General features: G+C 43.0%; 1 protein-coding gene across 1 annotated transcript in view; it reads right to left on the minus strand.

Moving 5' to 3' along the window:
- Positions 1-12,819, minus strand: part of LOC108801477 (tRNA-dihydrouridine(20) synthase [NAD(P)+]-like) — a 76,550-nt gene extending 63,731 nt beyond the window's left edge. Inside the window, exon 1 of the mRNA XM_018573361.1 lies at positions 12,730-12,819. Coding sequence (XP_018428863.1) covers positions 12,730-12,786 — 57 coding nt within the window. The 5' untranslated portion in view covers positions 12,787-12,819. The remainder of the gene's footprint in view (positions 1-12,729) is intronic.
- Between the last annotated feature and the right edge of the window lie 3,223 nt (positions 12,820-16,042).

Genomic DNA, 16,042 nt, shown 5'->3' on the forward strand with positions numbered 1-16,042 from the left:
GCGCGGGGTGAGAGTCTAGAAGGCCAAGGGATGCTAGCTTAGATTGTGTGTCTTCTAGGGTTAAACAGGCATGTTGCTTACCCCCATGGGAGAACAGAAGGCGGAATGGAATTCCCCATTTGTACGGGATGTGGTGTTTGGTGAGGCACGGCTGAAGGTTTCTTCTTTTGGAGATGGTTGATGAACCCACGCATATACTCCCGCCACTGGCGCAAATTCTACCAGGCATTGTTCAGTAAACAATGCCTAGCAGGATTATACTACGGTTTCTGTGGATGTGAGTTTATCTGCAGCGACAACGCTGCAGTGCGTTGATCAGACGCACCAAAAAGACACGAGCGTATGTTCCTTTCATAAAGGCAGATATGTATCTGAATGATACCGCGTTCCCAAAGGAAATGCATCCACACCAAGCAAATAAATCTGCGCATTACGCAGGGGCCCTCGCCGGCGTACATACAATCGCTAACGCACATTAATCTCCCCCGGCCAACAGCCCAGCGCATGGCACATGGACCATTCGCCGCGTCTCATCATCTGTAGGAAGACATCCACTCCAATGGTTTACTCTCAGTGCTGATTAATCCCGGCCATGCTCCAATAGAGCATAGCCCAGCAAACCTGACACTGAGAGACATGATGACAATATTCACATATACAATATACTAAACACTAGGGATGCACCGATACTAGTATCGATATCGGTGCCGATTCCGGGTATTTGGACAAGTACTCGTACTCGCCCAAAAGCTCCGATACCTAGCATGAGTACTTCCGGTATCAGGAAGCCTGGCAGCGCGTAATTACACGCTGCCCGGTTTCACGATTGACCAGTAAGCGGCTCCATGCTCTCGTCACTTGTGATGAGAGAGCATGGAGCCAGGCCAAGCAGGAAGCCGGGCAGCGTGTAATGACGCGCTGCCTGGCTTCCCGATTGGTCGGGAAGCTGGCCAATCAGGAAACTGGCCTCGTGAGGTAAGGTTACCTTACCTTAGTATGTGCAGCCTGTCACCCCCGGGGCCTCTCCAGCGAGAATGCGGCCTTCGTCCAGTACCCAGCCGGAACCCTCCAATCAGGAAGCTGGGCGCCGTCTAATGACGCGACGCCCAGCTTTCTGATTGGCCAGACGCTGGCTTCATGCTCCCTCGTCATCTCATGACAAGAGAGCATGGAGCCGGCCTCCCAGACCAATCAGAAAGCAGGGCGTCGCGTCATTACACGGCGCCCGGCTTCCTGATTGGCCAGCCAGACGGCTCCGGCTGGGTACCGGACGAAGGCCGCGTTCGCGCTGGAGAGGCCCCGGGGGTGACAGGCTGCACATACACAGGTAAGAGGGGACTTTCTTGTTAATCGGGAAGCCGGGTGGTGACTCTTTACACTCTGCCCGGCTTCCCGGCTAATCAGGAAGCCAGGTGGCGAGTCATTACACGTCACCTGGCTTCCTGAATGGGACTTCCGTTACTCGGTAACTGGTATCGGCGAGTACCGAGAAAAAAATTATCGGTACTCGTACTCAGTACCAAAATACCGGTATCGGTGCATCCCTACTAAACACACATCCTAATAAAATTTCCACAACACGCCGCAGTGAGGGCTTCCTTAGTGCGGTAGAAATGCAGTTTCACTAGCACATCCCGGGGAGGGCCGTCAAGTCGTTTACGATTTAGTGTCCGGTGGGCTCTTTCAATCTCCAAACGGTCAACCAGGATGTCAGGGGCTAGTTCCTGGAAGAACGCATTTATTGTTGGGAACAGATCTGTGATATGCTCCCGGAGCCCCCTGATGCACAGATTGGAGCGGCGTGATCTGTTTTCCAAATCTTCCAGATTTGAGAGAAGCTGAAAGTTTTCCTCACGGAGGGAATCCAGATCACCTGTGACTACTGAGAGGTCTGCCTTGATGCCATCGCACCGATCCTCCAAGGCCACAGTGCGGTGGCCTATGTCACGGATCTCCTTCAGTAGCCGAACCGTAATTTGTTTGGAAGTGGACTGAAGAGCTTTCTGCAGCATAGCTTCAAAGCGTTGAAGGAGAGCTGATTGTGAGCGGCTCTGGGTTCGGTTTCCATTTCTGCTGCTGAGGTCCTCGTCCTCCATGTCACTGCTGGAGTTTGAGGCAGTTAGCAGCGCGGGAGTGTGTGAAGAGGGTGCCATTTTGGCCGAGGCCCGGGCCATCGTTTCAGCAATGGGCTTCTTTTTAGTTTTCTGGGGGTTCCGGGGACCCGAAGATGAGATGGTCAAGTTCGTCGAAGATTCCAGTGCGGAAAAATTTAGAGATGGTGAGTGAGGAGAGCGAGGTTCCCGGCTAATGAAAGGTTTGCCTGGGCGACCTGCGAAGCTGTCTCAGAAGACGTCCTCCATTGACAGCTGCGTGCATGATGCGCCTTCCGGAATTTCTATACACGCTGCTAACAATGTATGCCAAGATGACCTGTCACCACTAAAGTGCTATCTTGTTAGCTCCCCTATGTGATTGCAATAAAGTTAAGTAAAAAAAAAAGTTACATTATTATTATACAGGATTTATATAGCGCAGCGCTTTGTCAGAACTATTGGGCCGAAAGGAATCGATTTCATAGGCCTAAACATGTCATTTTACACAGGTGTCTCTGGGCATACTAGTAGCCATTTTGTCTATGTGCTTTAAGGTGAAAATAAGTTCATTCTTTTCTTGTACAGAGACCTTCACAGAGAAATTAGGAATGTTAATATAAACATTCTTCAGATCGTAAATGGTGGGGGTCTCAGAAGCATATCAGTTTAGGATAGTACCAGCCTGTGCCGGTCTTGATTGATTACTTTCTTGCCTCCCTACAAGAAATTGGAGTTTCTCTTTGTTCAATGAATTGAAGAAAGGGGCTTATTTAAAAATTCCTTATGAAACCTTACTATTCATTGCAGTAATAAATATTAGCAATAATGTTATTATATTATATGTAGCATCTATCTGCCTACTTAATTGATTGATTTTTAAGTAAAATTTTATACATGTACTTTTATATATCCAAACTATATTCATTATATATATTGTTTGAGTGTCCCCATTGAAAATATATTGTTGTGTATTACTAATAATGGGGTTTTTATATTTTAAGTGCAAAGAATTAGGTGGTACATGCCAATGTATATTATTTTCTTATATGTATGAAAACTTCTGGGTCTAACTCTAAACTAAGTACCTCACTTTCAAGGAATTTAAGGAGGATTGCTAATTGGTTGTTAGACTGTTTTTCTAGGTTGTAAATTGAAGCGCAGACTTGAAGTCTGACAGTTTGTAATTAAGGATTGTCAAAAGTTTATATTCATGGTTTTGTCCAAGGTCTGAGGTTAAAGGTTATATCACTGCCTTATCTTTAGAAATTAATGAAATTAAATGAAATGCTCCCAATTTTTACATAGAACAATAGTGCCCCCTGATGGTGATTGTGAGGGAAAGGTCTGTGATAGAAGGGGTATCTGATATCATGTTTCACGTCAGTAATCACGTGATAGATCCAACCAAGCCCACACCGCAGGGGGGGGATATAGAGGGGGGACCAGGAACCCAAGGGAGATTCGAATTCCAGCATCAGAGAGAGTTGAACAAGACAAGGGAGTAAGCAGATACATTCCAATGGTATAGGTCAGAAGCTGAGGACGGCTGTCCAAGGAAACTGAACTAAAGAGAACCTGACTATCCCTGGTTGCTGAGTATTGACTGCTGACTTCTTCCAAAACAACTAAGTTTAAATTGCTGGTAAAGTATACTTTCTATCTGTATATCAGGCAATTCATCAGCCACATATATATATTCGGGTAAACCATTAAGTTCTTGTAGGATCTAGATTGATCTGAGATCATTTTTAACTGCAGTAAAAATTGTGTCTTTCAATCTGGGGAGATAATTATATACTTTTGTTTTATACATTTGTATAATCTCCAGGAAACTGATTTTAGTTTCTAGTCAATTGTCTAGTCTGATATATATATATATTGAATTAAACTGGTGGTAATTTTTCTCTACTTTGACTGGTCTGGGCTCATTGCCAGCCCTGTGCATGATGGGATAAATATCGCCCATGCGCTGTGAAAGTTAGAGTTTGTGAATATCTGTGCTGAGAGAAGTCACATGTCAATTCTGAGCCTTTCGTTTTCTTATTCTGTGTAATACTGAGAAGATACCCATTACATTTAAAAAGTCGTGTTATCTTGGTTACATTTATATTTTTTGTGGACAATATCCAGTGGTTAAATTTTTATGCATTACTTGTGTTATCAAATTGATTTATATTATCTGATCCATATTCTTTGTTTGTCACCAATTATATTTTATTATTATTTTTGCACTGATTTTTGATAAATAAATGTCTATATTTTGTATACTTTGGTATTCCCCTTGTCTTCGAAGTCAGCGCAAATGAAAGAACTCGCGTAAATTTTGATTTATGGAAATACATTGGGAATCTCCTTAACCATAGATTTTTAATTGTTTCCATAAATAGAACTGTATTTCAGAGCAGTATAAACATTCTGAAAGCTTTACAATATAAGGAAGACATTACAATTACAAAACAATTCAAGGCAAGATGATAAGGAGGGCCCTGCCCCTGAGGGCTTACAGTCTAAAAGGGAGGGGAAGCGATACATGAGGAGGTAGCTGTGTGGGGATGAATTGTTTGAGAAAGTGATAGTTCAGTGGTCGGGTTGAGGTAGGATAGGCTTCCTTGAAGAGATGAGTCTTAAGGGATTGCCTAAAGGCAGTCAGAGTGGGAGATAGACAGACTGGTTGGGGTAGAGAGTTCCATAGGATGGGAGAGGCTCTAGTGAAGTCCTGGAGGCGAGCATGGGAGGAGTTAATGAGGGAGCTGGAAAGCAGAAAGTCATTTGAGGAGCGGAGGGGACGGTTAGGGTGGTTCTTTGGGACAAGGTTCGAGATATAGCCGGGGGCAGAGTTGTGAGTGACTTTGTAAGTGGTTGTTAATATTTTGAACTTTATCCTTTGGGCTATTGGAAGCCAGTGCAGGGATTGGCAGAGGGGGGTTGCAGACACTGAGCGGTTGGTCAGTTGGATGAGTCTAGCAGGTAAATTCATGATGGACTGAAGTGGGGAAGGCCTGTGTAATGGAAGGCCAATGAGGAGGGAGTTACAATAGTCAAGACGAGAGGTAACAAGGGAGTGGATGAGTAATTTTGCGGTTTCATTGGTGAGGAAGGGGCATATTTTGGAGATGTTGCGAAGGTGAAGACGGCAGGATTTGGATAGTGATTGGATGTGGGGAAGAAAGGTGAGGTCTGAGTCAAGGATGACACCTAGTACCTTGGCATGGGGGAGGCCTGGATAGTTGTGTTAACAATCTCAAGGGAAAAGTTGGGGGAAGGTGCACCGGCGGGAGGAAATATCATGAGCGTACTTTTTGAAAGGTTACGTTTAAAGAAGTGTTGCGATATCCAGATTGATATGTCAGTTAGTAGATTTGTGACACACAAGGACACTGAGGGGGTGAGTTGTGGAGTAGAAAGATAGATTTGAGTGTCATCAGCATAGAGATTGGATAGTATTGCAAGCCATGTGAGGTTATTGTGTTCATTGATTCTGCACTAGATGGGTGAAACAAAAGTGCTCTGTCTTAAACTAAACTAAGTGATTAAATAAGAAGGCTGCGGCAATAAGGACCAACAAAGGTCAAATCATATATGTTTTCAATATATGCACGCCAACGAAAAATGGTGGATAAATTGAGTGAATGTGGTTAAGACAATATACCGCAAACAATAAACAATAAATGATGTACTGAAATTGTGTTAATCCGTGAATCAATCAAACTTAATAAAAATTTGGAAATATACAACGAATGTAAATTTATACATATCAAATAAATTGAAAAAGTTTTTTAACCACTTGAAGGCCATAGTGTTTCACCCCCTTCCTGGCCAGGCCATTTTTCAGTATTCAGCGCTGCGGTACTTTGACTGATGTTTATTCCGTCATGCAACGCTTTACTGAAACGATTTTAGCTCTCGGGGTGTGTACTCACCACAATGTAGTGGCTGTAGTAAGCAGCCTGAAACGCTTTGAAGGAAACAGATTTTCCTGGAGCCGTGACATCCTCGCCGTAACTCTCAACGGTCCCCAGCCAGCAGTTGGTCTCTGTTAAGAGAGTGAAGCTTGAGGTTGAGGCAGGTGTGAGACAGGTTTAAGGCAGGTTCAGAGTGCGAGGTGGGAGCAGTATTTCCAAGGCATCTTCTCCCTTGCTCGAATAACGGGGAATTGAATCCTGCAGCTTAAAAAGACAGAGGACACCACACCCAATGATGGGAAAGACATCATGTCTTTCCCATCATTGGGTGTTGTGCTGTAGCATACTTACCTGTCCCTCGCTCCGTGATTGGCGCAGGCTTCCAACACGTGATTGCGGACGTCACCAGGCCCCTTCTCCTCTGTCTTTTTAAGCTGCAGGATTCAATTCCCCGTTGTTCGAGCAAGGGAGAAGATGCCTTGGAAATACTGCTCCTAACCCGCACTCTGAACCTGCCTCAACCTCAAGCTTCACTCTCTTAACAGAGTTACTGGATCGTATACCTGCCTCACACCTGCCTCAGACACCCTGGTCTCTGCAGACTCTGAATATTGCCTCAATCTCAAACTTCACTCCCTTGACAGAGTTACTGGATTGTATTTCCTGCATGCCAGTTCTACCATTGTGGAGCAGCACCCCTGACTGCCTATTGGGGTTACGTTGCACTTAGCAACCACAGAGAACATTCACTACAAAGGACTCTTAACAAGGCTACCTGGGGATAAGTCCGAGTTCCAGATAGATTCCCAGTGCAATACTTCTAAACCGCTAGTACTAAATATACCAAATTAAATACCAAATGACTATCTATGAAATACTCCCTCTGATATAACATATCCTATCACTGTTCTACTATCACGTTGATCGCATGTTGAATATTCCTGATTGAAACTGCTTATTTATCCATCTGCATTACTTAGAGGGAGTATGTGTGAAACACTTCCCGCACTTGCAATCTATTAGTCTGTGATACACTTCCCGCACTTGCATTCTATTAGTCTCCAGGGAAGCTGGACATAACTCATTGCCTAAAGCAAGTTAAACCCCTCCACATCACATCCTCACTGTGAGTCAAACACAGGAGTGCCCAGGGTGTTACAGGTGCCAACCCAGAAACCTGAAAGCACCATCAGCTAAGGGACAGAGGAAACTGGGCAGCACAGGAGTGAGGAAGCATATGAACTGAGCAGCTTGTGCGGCTTATTCCTTTCCCACTCTCAGCTCTGCTCTTCTACAGGGACTGCAAGTTGCTGTTACCAAGTCAAATGCAGACAAACCGTCTGCTGGCTGGGGACCGTTGAGAGTTACGGCGAGGACGTCACGGCTCCGGGAAAATCTGTTTCCTTCAAAGCGTTTCAGGCTGCTTACGACAGCCACTACATTGTGGTGAGTACACACCCCGAGGGGAGACGTACGGCATTAGCCCGCATCCCCAACAATTATCATGGAACATTTTTCTGTTTCTTTGAATTTATTAACTCTTTTTTTGAATTTATAAACTTTCCACACTTGGAACAAGGTGTTTATAAATTTTTCAAGCACCCATGGTGTTTGAAAAAAGAAGTACACAGCACTTGTCTTAAAAAACTTTTTCAATTTATTTGATATGTATAAATGTACATTCGTTGTGTATTTCCACATTTTTATTAAGTTTGATTGATTCACGGATTAACACAATTTCAGTACATCATTTATTGTTTGCAGTATATTGTCTTAACCACATTCACTCAATTTATCCACCATTTTTCGTTGGCGCTGCATATATTGAAAACATGTGAGGTTATTAACTGACCAAGGGAGGAGGTGTAGATAGAGAAGAGAAGGGGTCCAAGGACAGAGCCTTGGGGACCCCTACAGAAAGAGGAAGAGGGGGGGAGGATGTAGATTTGTAGGCGACACTAAAGGAGCGATTAGATAGGTAGGAGGAGAACCATGAGAGAGCAGAGTCTTGTAGGCCAATTGAGTGGAGTTGTTGTGAGGAAGAGCAGGTGGTCAACAGTGTCAAAATCAGCAGAAATGTCTAATAGCAAGAGTAAGGAGTAGTGGCCATTGTTTTTAGCTGTTAATAGGTCATTAGTGAGTTTTAGGAGGTTGGTTTCAGTGGAGGGTAGGGGCGAAAGCCGGACTGTAAGGGATTGAGAAGGTTATCAGCGAGTTGGCGGCTCAGGCGGCTGTAGATAAGGCGTTCCAGGAGTTTGGAGGTGAATGGGAGTAAGGAGATTGGTCTGAGATTGTTGAGGTCGGTAGGGTCCATTGAGGTTTTTTTGGGTATTGGGGTGACCAGAGCATGCTTCAGAGGGGAGTAGAGAGTGAGAGATTGAAAATGTGAGTAAGAACTCGAGTGTAGGATAGAGCAAGAGGGTGACCGAAGTAGTGGTGGGGGAACAGGGTCCAGGGGGCAAGTGGTGAGGTGGGTGTCAGAGAGGAGCTTAGTAACCTCCTCTGTGCTGACAGGGTCAAAAGAGGAAAGTAATAAGTGTGATGGAGGGACTGGTACATGAATAGGGGAAGATAATTGGACAGTGGCGTTCTGATCCCGAATTGTATCGATTTTGTTTTTGAAGTGAATGGCAATGTCCTGGGCAGTGAGTGAGTCAGTGGGTGGTGGCGGTGGAGGACATAGTAAAGAGTTAAAAGTAGAAAAGAGTTGACAAGGTTTGGATGAGAGTGTGTTAACCCTTTCGCTGTGCCAAGGACATACGGCATACGGAGCTACAAAAGTGCTTCCAAACGTCTGTTTGGCAGCACGGAGGAAATAATTATATTTTAGGAGGGCAGCTTTGTACAGGGTGAAGTCTTGCACAAGCCTAGTTTTCCGCCACAGTCGTTCAAGAGCGTGGCTATATCTTTTTAGATGTCTTGTTTCTTTAGTTTGCCACGGTTGTAGTGGACTTGATCTAAGTCTGCGTGTACTGAGGGGAGCCAAAGTGTCTAGAGAGGATGAAAGTGAGCTGTTGTAGATAGAAGTAACTAGGTCAGGGCAGGACAGGGGTGAAATTTTGTTATAGAGGTAGTCAGTAGCAGAGTAGAGAAGAGAAGGGTTGAGTTGGCAAAGGTTTCTCTGGGTGACAGTGTGCCGTGTAGGTGGATTCAGGGTCGGGGATAGGGTGAGGGTAAAGCTGACAAGGTTGTGATCAGAGAGTGGGAAAGGGGTGTTGGAGAGGTTGCGAGGAGTGCAAAAGTGAGAGAAAACAAGATCTAGTATGTTACCATCAGAGTGAATAGGAGTGTCTGACCATTGTGTTAGGTCAAAAGAAGAGGTTAGGTTAAGGAATTGAGTTAATTAAATGGGCAGCGCTAATATTCCAAAACCAATCTACACCAATGTTAATCAAATAAGTGAAGTGTTTAGGCTGAAGCTGCTGTGATATAGACTTCTAGGGTCTATTGAATGAATAAAGATATATATACACAGCGCTAATTAATCTAAAGTGAATACATGTACAGTGTATATACACAAAAACCAGTGTTAAATTATCAAATCATATGTGACTCCCATATAAGTTCAAAGTACATAAATAATTCAGTGTTTCATATATAAGTGGACAGCATTAAATCAAATCCAACATACACAAACAGTGCTAAAGTAAATCGTGAGTGATGAAAAATAAGTTGTATGAACAAAGTGTTAATAAAATTCCTCTGTGATCATAAAAAAAATTCTTATTAACAGACTATAAGTGATGCATTCCTATAATGAAAAATGAATCTGTGATCTTTGTTGTGTGCAAAACTTTGAAGCACCGAGTTTTTTAAATAAAAAATAAATACCATAATAAAAGTCTCTGTGGTGTTTTTCAGTCCATTCCAAGTGAGAAAATAACGAAGTGTTTCAATATATTCGGTGATGTACACTCAATCCTTATTCTGGGGAGTGTATTGAGATCAATACCATTCCCCTAAAAATGTGTACTCACCCCAGGTATCCGGCTGTAGCAGACAGCCCCACACGCTTGTATTTAACGGAGTAGAATAGTTGGGATGATCTATCAATAAGTATGGAAGATCCATCCTGGAAACCAATCCGTATATGATTAACTATTCAAGTAACACTGTAGCTTAACAGCCTCCAATTTCTGCGTCTGCAGGCAACTTTTAACAGATGATCTTCCACATCCAGCCAGCATAATACCACCCAACCCCTGTGGTGCTCTGCTCAGGAGACTGGCAACATTTTGCTATTTGGCAAAATTAATTGGAGGCAATGGGCAACGTGGTTTTTAAGGGTGCAATTGGCTTTAAATAACTTCTGAGGGTTGTGAACGCTCCTTTCAACTGTCCTGGACCATTTTGACAGGGAATAGTGATCCTTTTTTATGATCACAGAGGAATTTTATTAACATTTTGTTCACACAACTTATTTTTCATCACTCACGATTTACTTTAGCACTGTTTGTGTATGTTGGATTTGATTTAATGCTGTCCACTTATATATGAAACACTGAATTATTTATGTACTTTATTTATGTAATTAGATTAATTAGTGCTGTGTATATATATCTTTATTAGGTTAAGGAATTGAGTGGAAGCCGGAGTGTTAATGTTATTAGCAATGTTAAAGTCACCAAGAATGATAGTGGGAATTTCTGAGGAGAGAAAGTAGGGTAGTCAGGCAGAGAAGTCATCCAGAAAGCGAGATACCGGTCCAGGTGGCCGGTATATAACAGCAATCCTCAGAGAATTTGGAGAGAACAGGCGAATACAGTGGGTTTCAAAAGAGGAGAGGGATAGAGAGGGAGGCGAAGGCAAAACTTGAAAAGTGCATTGCGGGGATAGAAGGATTCCCACTCCACCTCCTTTCCGTCTACTTGGTCTGGGTGAGTGCGTCCAGTGGAGGCCACCGTGGGAGAGTGCAGCAGGGGAGGCAGAGTCGGATTCCTGAAGCCAGGTTTCAGTAACAGCCAGCATGTCAAAGGAATTGGAGATAAGAAGATCATGGATAGAACTGAGATTAAATATATTAATACACCGCAAATACATTTCAAGTCCCCTTCCATTGCATAATGCAGTTATGCGTCGGACGTGCCTACGTACTGTAAGAAAGTGACTGGTCCGTACTCAGGAGTTTCCAGTATATGCAGATTTATTGTGAATCATAATTAACAGTCTCTTTCAATAGGGTGCTTTCTCCCTATTTATCAAAACAGCTTCTGGCAGCAGTAACACAAAATAAAAAGTCCTACTCCAACTTAGGAGTCTAACTAACAGTAATTTCCCTGACTACTTTCTACTGGAGCGGCTATTCCAGCTTTCCAGTACCAAAAGAAGCATAAAGAAACACAGTCTTTAACATACAACTTTTAGCCAGACCTTTTAGCCAGACAAATTTTAACCCAGATGTATTCAGATGCTCTCCAGTCTGTGTATGCATCCATTCAGCCCAGAATGGATCTCTCTCTGAGCTCTCTCCTCCTCTCAGTCACTATCAGGTGCAGGCTAATTAAGGTGTACCTGTTGGGGCATGGCTTAACTCCTTCTTAGCCAGGGAAAAATGCCCTTCTCAATCTTTCACTGACATAAACACAGTCATATACCCTGTCACAGTACTAAAATGATGAATGCGTCACACGTTAGGTACTGCCGTGCACGCTGGAGTGAGAGCAATAATTCTAGGCCATTCATCATGGTTAACTATAAACGGATGACTTGTAAAAGCTTCAGAAACGTCACCTACAGACAATTTTGGGTAACATCGTTTTTGGCCATTTTACAGACATGCGCAATTTTAAAGCTTAACATGTTTAGTATCTAGCATATATTTATTTATATTTTACCAAACTAAATTACATTGGGTAATATATTATGTTTATGTGCACTAAAATATTTTTACTTAAAATTTGGGTTTGAAAAACAGTTGTGCTAATATCATGCGACAATCAAAAATGTTAACTATCACCATTGTATTCTATAGGGTCAGGAAATATATAATTCTGGGAGGTTTTAAGTAATCTTCAGGCCTAAAATGTGTATTTTAACATGCGTGCAAATTTGTGCAATGCGTAGCAGTCTAAACAAGTTCTAAATCCACTTACTATGTGATTAAACATGCAAACATTTAAACAATATGTATTTTATCTCCCTTGAGTCAGCCAAATTTTTAATTTGTGTTTCACACGATCCCCCCTCGCAGACACTGCAGCCACAAGTGGGAGGGCTTCAGCAGCATATTCAGTTCTGTCACCACAGAAAGAAGTGGGCAGGCCTAGGTGTGAACAGCTGTTGGCCGACAAACTACCGTCCAATGCATCAACAGTGTTAACGGTAATAGCCACGCTACTACAGCATCTGCTCATGCAACTGTAGTGCAAGCAGCCACAGCCTACATGAGGGACAGTGTTGCTTTGAATTAGGTAGCAGTGTATCAGCATTGTCAACTCATCACAGAAAGCTGCATAAGATGTACTTCACTGGAAGACTCAAGAGGTTTTTCTTAGACTTTGCAGGGGGACTAGGGGAAAAAAGTTCCACCAACGGCCCTTTTTTCAAGGGCATAGGTCCACCAACGGATCAAAATTCACTCTATGTGTACCAAGCTTGAGGCTGTATTTGTGCTGCAAACCAGCAGTACTAGATGCATAGCTGGCCTTGGGACAAAAAACAATAATTACCATAGCCCTGTACAGTACCTTAAAATGAGGAATAATGCTTATCGGCAGTTAAAAAAGAAAACTTACAGTCTGATATACAGGCTGCAAGAGCTTTTCCTTCCTGCACCACTCCAAGAGGACCATCTTCGGAGTGACTTGGGGTAAGTAGTCTTTTCTATAAAAAGGAAAACAAAGCAAACATTAAGCAATTATATAAGAGAAAGCACAGGACCAAAGGGATAAGATGTCTTGATTTTCACTGTACTATGAACATATGCTACAGAATTTATGCATATGTTAACAGAAGGATAACCTTAGCTATGGAATACATTACAAGAAAATACCACATATTTTCTTTTCTAGTTGAATGTAATATTGGAAACAAACCACATAGATGGAGCTGAGAAGCATAGGAAATAAGTATTATGTCCTATGCTCCTCTGCTCCATCTAGTGACCATAATGCAGTACTTTCCTAATAATACATTCTGCATGCTACACAAGAAAATGCGATATATGATGTCAATGATTATCCGTCACATTTGGTGAGTAGAGATAATTTTCAAGTTTTGTTTTTTAATGGAAAGAATAGCCTCCAAGAAAAACTAAACATTGATTATATTTGGGCATTGATTAGATCTCAACAGCAAATGAAAAAAGAAGAGTATTAGGATTTAGCTTGGGGTTTTTCAGTTGTATGTGAAGACTGGCTGCCCACCACTATCAAAGAATGGGGATGCAGATTTGGCATGTAAGTCTTACAAGTAACAAGCCATGAAAGTCGTATTCCAATAGTGTAGATTTTACATTATATGAGCATTGGGCACAAAAGTAGGGATTCTGTTTTAAAAAATGAAACCAAGGAGTGTATCTACAGTAACATTTAAAGGGGGCTGGGGGCATGGCCAGCCACTACATTGAGGCCTTGTACACACAAAATGCAGACCAGATCTGCATGAGTTTCTGCACACGCAGTGCAGTGGGTTGTGCCGCGTTTCTGCCGCGTTTTTGATGCATTCCAGGCCGTTTTTGGTTTTAAAAAAAAGAATTAAAGTTTAAAATGGGCTTTCAGTGTGTTCCAGGGCGTTTGCATGCGTTTTTGATGCATCTGCATGCGTTCCAGAGCAGATCCAGAGCAGGTAAAATAGGGCCTGCTGCCGTTTTTTTACCTGCTCTGGAACGGAACGCTGCGATGTGAACTGGAGCTAAAAATACAATTGGAATACATTGGACCCAGTTTTGCTCCGGTCTGTAAGTGCTCTGCTCCTGGAACGCGCTTGGTGTGAACAAGGCCTGAGTGAACACATGCTCTCTCTAGCTCCCCATGGCATCCTGAACTTATCCTGTAAAGGACCCTGCTGCCTCTGACTATTTTGTTGCATCTGCCACCCTACAACGTACTTACATCCTTACTGCTTCTATCCTCTGCTTACATCAGCACTCTACCCACTGCCCACTATGACAAAGAGGAAAGAAGGCGTGAACCTACACAGCGCACAAGACAGTGGTGGCAGCTCTCAGACCCCACAAGGCAGGAAGTAATCGACAGACAAAACCAAGGAGATAGCAACAGCTTGACTGCAGAGGTTCACCAGGCACACTGAGGAGCACCAGGCAGCCCAAGTGCAGGTCAGGGGTAAGGACTTTGCAGAGACAGATCCGAGAGCAGGAGCGGGAGCTGTGCTAAAATGTGTAGAGCAAGCAGGGTGTGTTACTGAACTGTGGGGGAGTGGCTGCAGCTAAGAGGAATTGCAACAGTATGAAGGTACTAAGGTACAGTGTGGGCTGAGGGAACACACAGTGGAGAGTGTCAAGTGAGAGGGAATTCAGGGGGCTAAGGGGGAGAGACCAAGACTCTAGCTGACTTCTCAGTCAGCTACCGGCTCTACAGTAGAGATGGGCTGCATATATATGAGGAAGGAGCAGCAGAGAACAAGGGGCTGCATGGACACTTATTATAGATGGGTGTAATACTAGGGGCAGGGCTCATTCCAATCAAATGAGTTAGTAATGAATTAAACGTACCAAGGTCAGTTACACGAATTAGCTGCACTTCAGGGATGAGCAAAAATAAAAATAACATAACACTGGCACCCAACTAAAATGTATGTACACAAATGCAAGAAGTCTAACAAACAAATTGGAGGAGCTTAAACTTATACTAAGGACTACTACGGCTAAGTGGGAATAACAGAAACTTGGCTGGACAGCTCACATGACTGGACAGGAAATATACAAGGGTAAAACCTATTTAGGAGGGACAAGGTTGGTCAAAGTGGAGGGGAGGGGTATGCTTGTATGTGAACAACCCAAACCCACAGTTATCTATAGAAAAGCTGAATGTGTCCAAAATTGCATAGCCCCCAGCAGAAAAAAAACGGATATATAGACACTACGCAATCTAAACACCTTCCTCAAATAGCGTGGGAATTTTCCAATGTTGTAAAAAAATAATGCCTCTCCTGCCAATTCATTTCTCCCAGTCAAAAAATGTTTTTATGATTCAAAAGGGGAAAAAAATCCAATATATAAACAGTAAAAAGGAAGAAAAGAGCAGGTAGGCCAAATAAAAGATGAGAACGGGAGAATAATCGCAAACGACAGGGAGAAGGCTGAGGTATTAAATTCCTTTTTTGCCTCAGTATACACTAAAGACAGGTTTAATGGAGATAAGAATGTTAGTATCTTAGCATGTAAGATACCGCAGTGGTTGACGGTAGTGGGGGTTCAATAAAGACTTGCAAATAAATCATTAGGACCATATAACCTGCACCCCAGGATACTTAAAGAGCTCAGCCATGTTATAGCGAGACCGTTATTCCTCATTATCAAGGACTCCATACTGAATGGAAGGGTACCAAGTGATTGGCGTAAAGCTACGGTAGTACCAATATTCAAAAAAGGTTCAAGATACCAACCGCGGAACTACGGACCAGTCAGTCTAACATCATGTAATGCTCTGGACTACAAATCCCAGAGACATAAAGCTTATCCCAAGGATGAGCCCAGCTGTAAAGCTTGGCAAAACTTTAATTTCTATTTGTTGTCTGTTCTTGCAGGAAACTGACCCCGGTAGCAATTAAAATTACTTTACTTGGCGAAAATGCTGCGTGTACAAACTTAGTTACAGGAAAAACAAATACATAAACAAGACATACATACAGGCTGCTACAAACAAAGGATCACATGCACCCACTACACTATCCTTCTAGTGCATGTAATGATTTCTAGGAGGGGAAACACTGAAATGTACTTCGCTCCGGCTGCAGGTTTCACAAATTCCGGGATGAACAGAACTTAGTGACCTAGAAAATGCCTCCTCTTGGAGAACAATGAGAGAGGGTATTGCCAGGTTACGTGAGATGGGCTGTATAACTGGACTAACTAAGGTACCGGAATGG

This window comes from Nanorana parkeri, unplaced genomic scaffold (assembly GCF_000935625.1).
Source record: "Nanorana parkeri isolate BGI_ZX_2015 unplaced genomic scaffold, ASM93562v1 scaffold2346, whole genome shotgun sequence".
NCBI classification, from domain to species: domain Eukaryota; kingdom Metazoa; phylum Chordata; class Amphibia; order Anura; family Dicroglossidae; genus Nanorana; species Nanorana parkeri.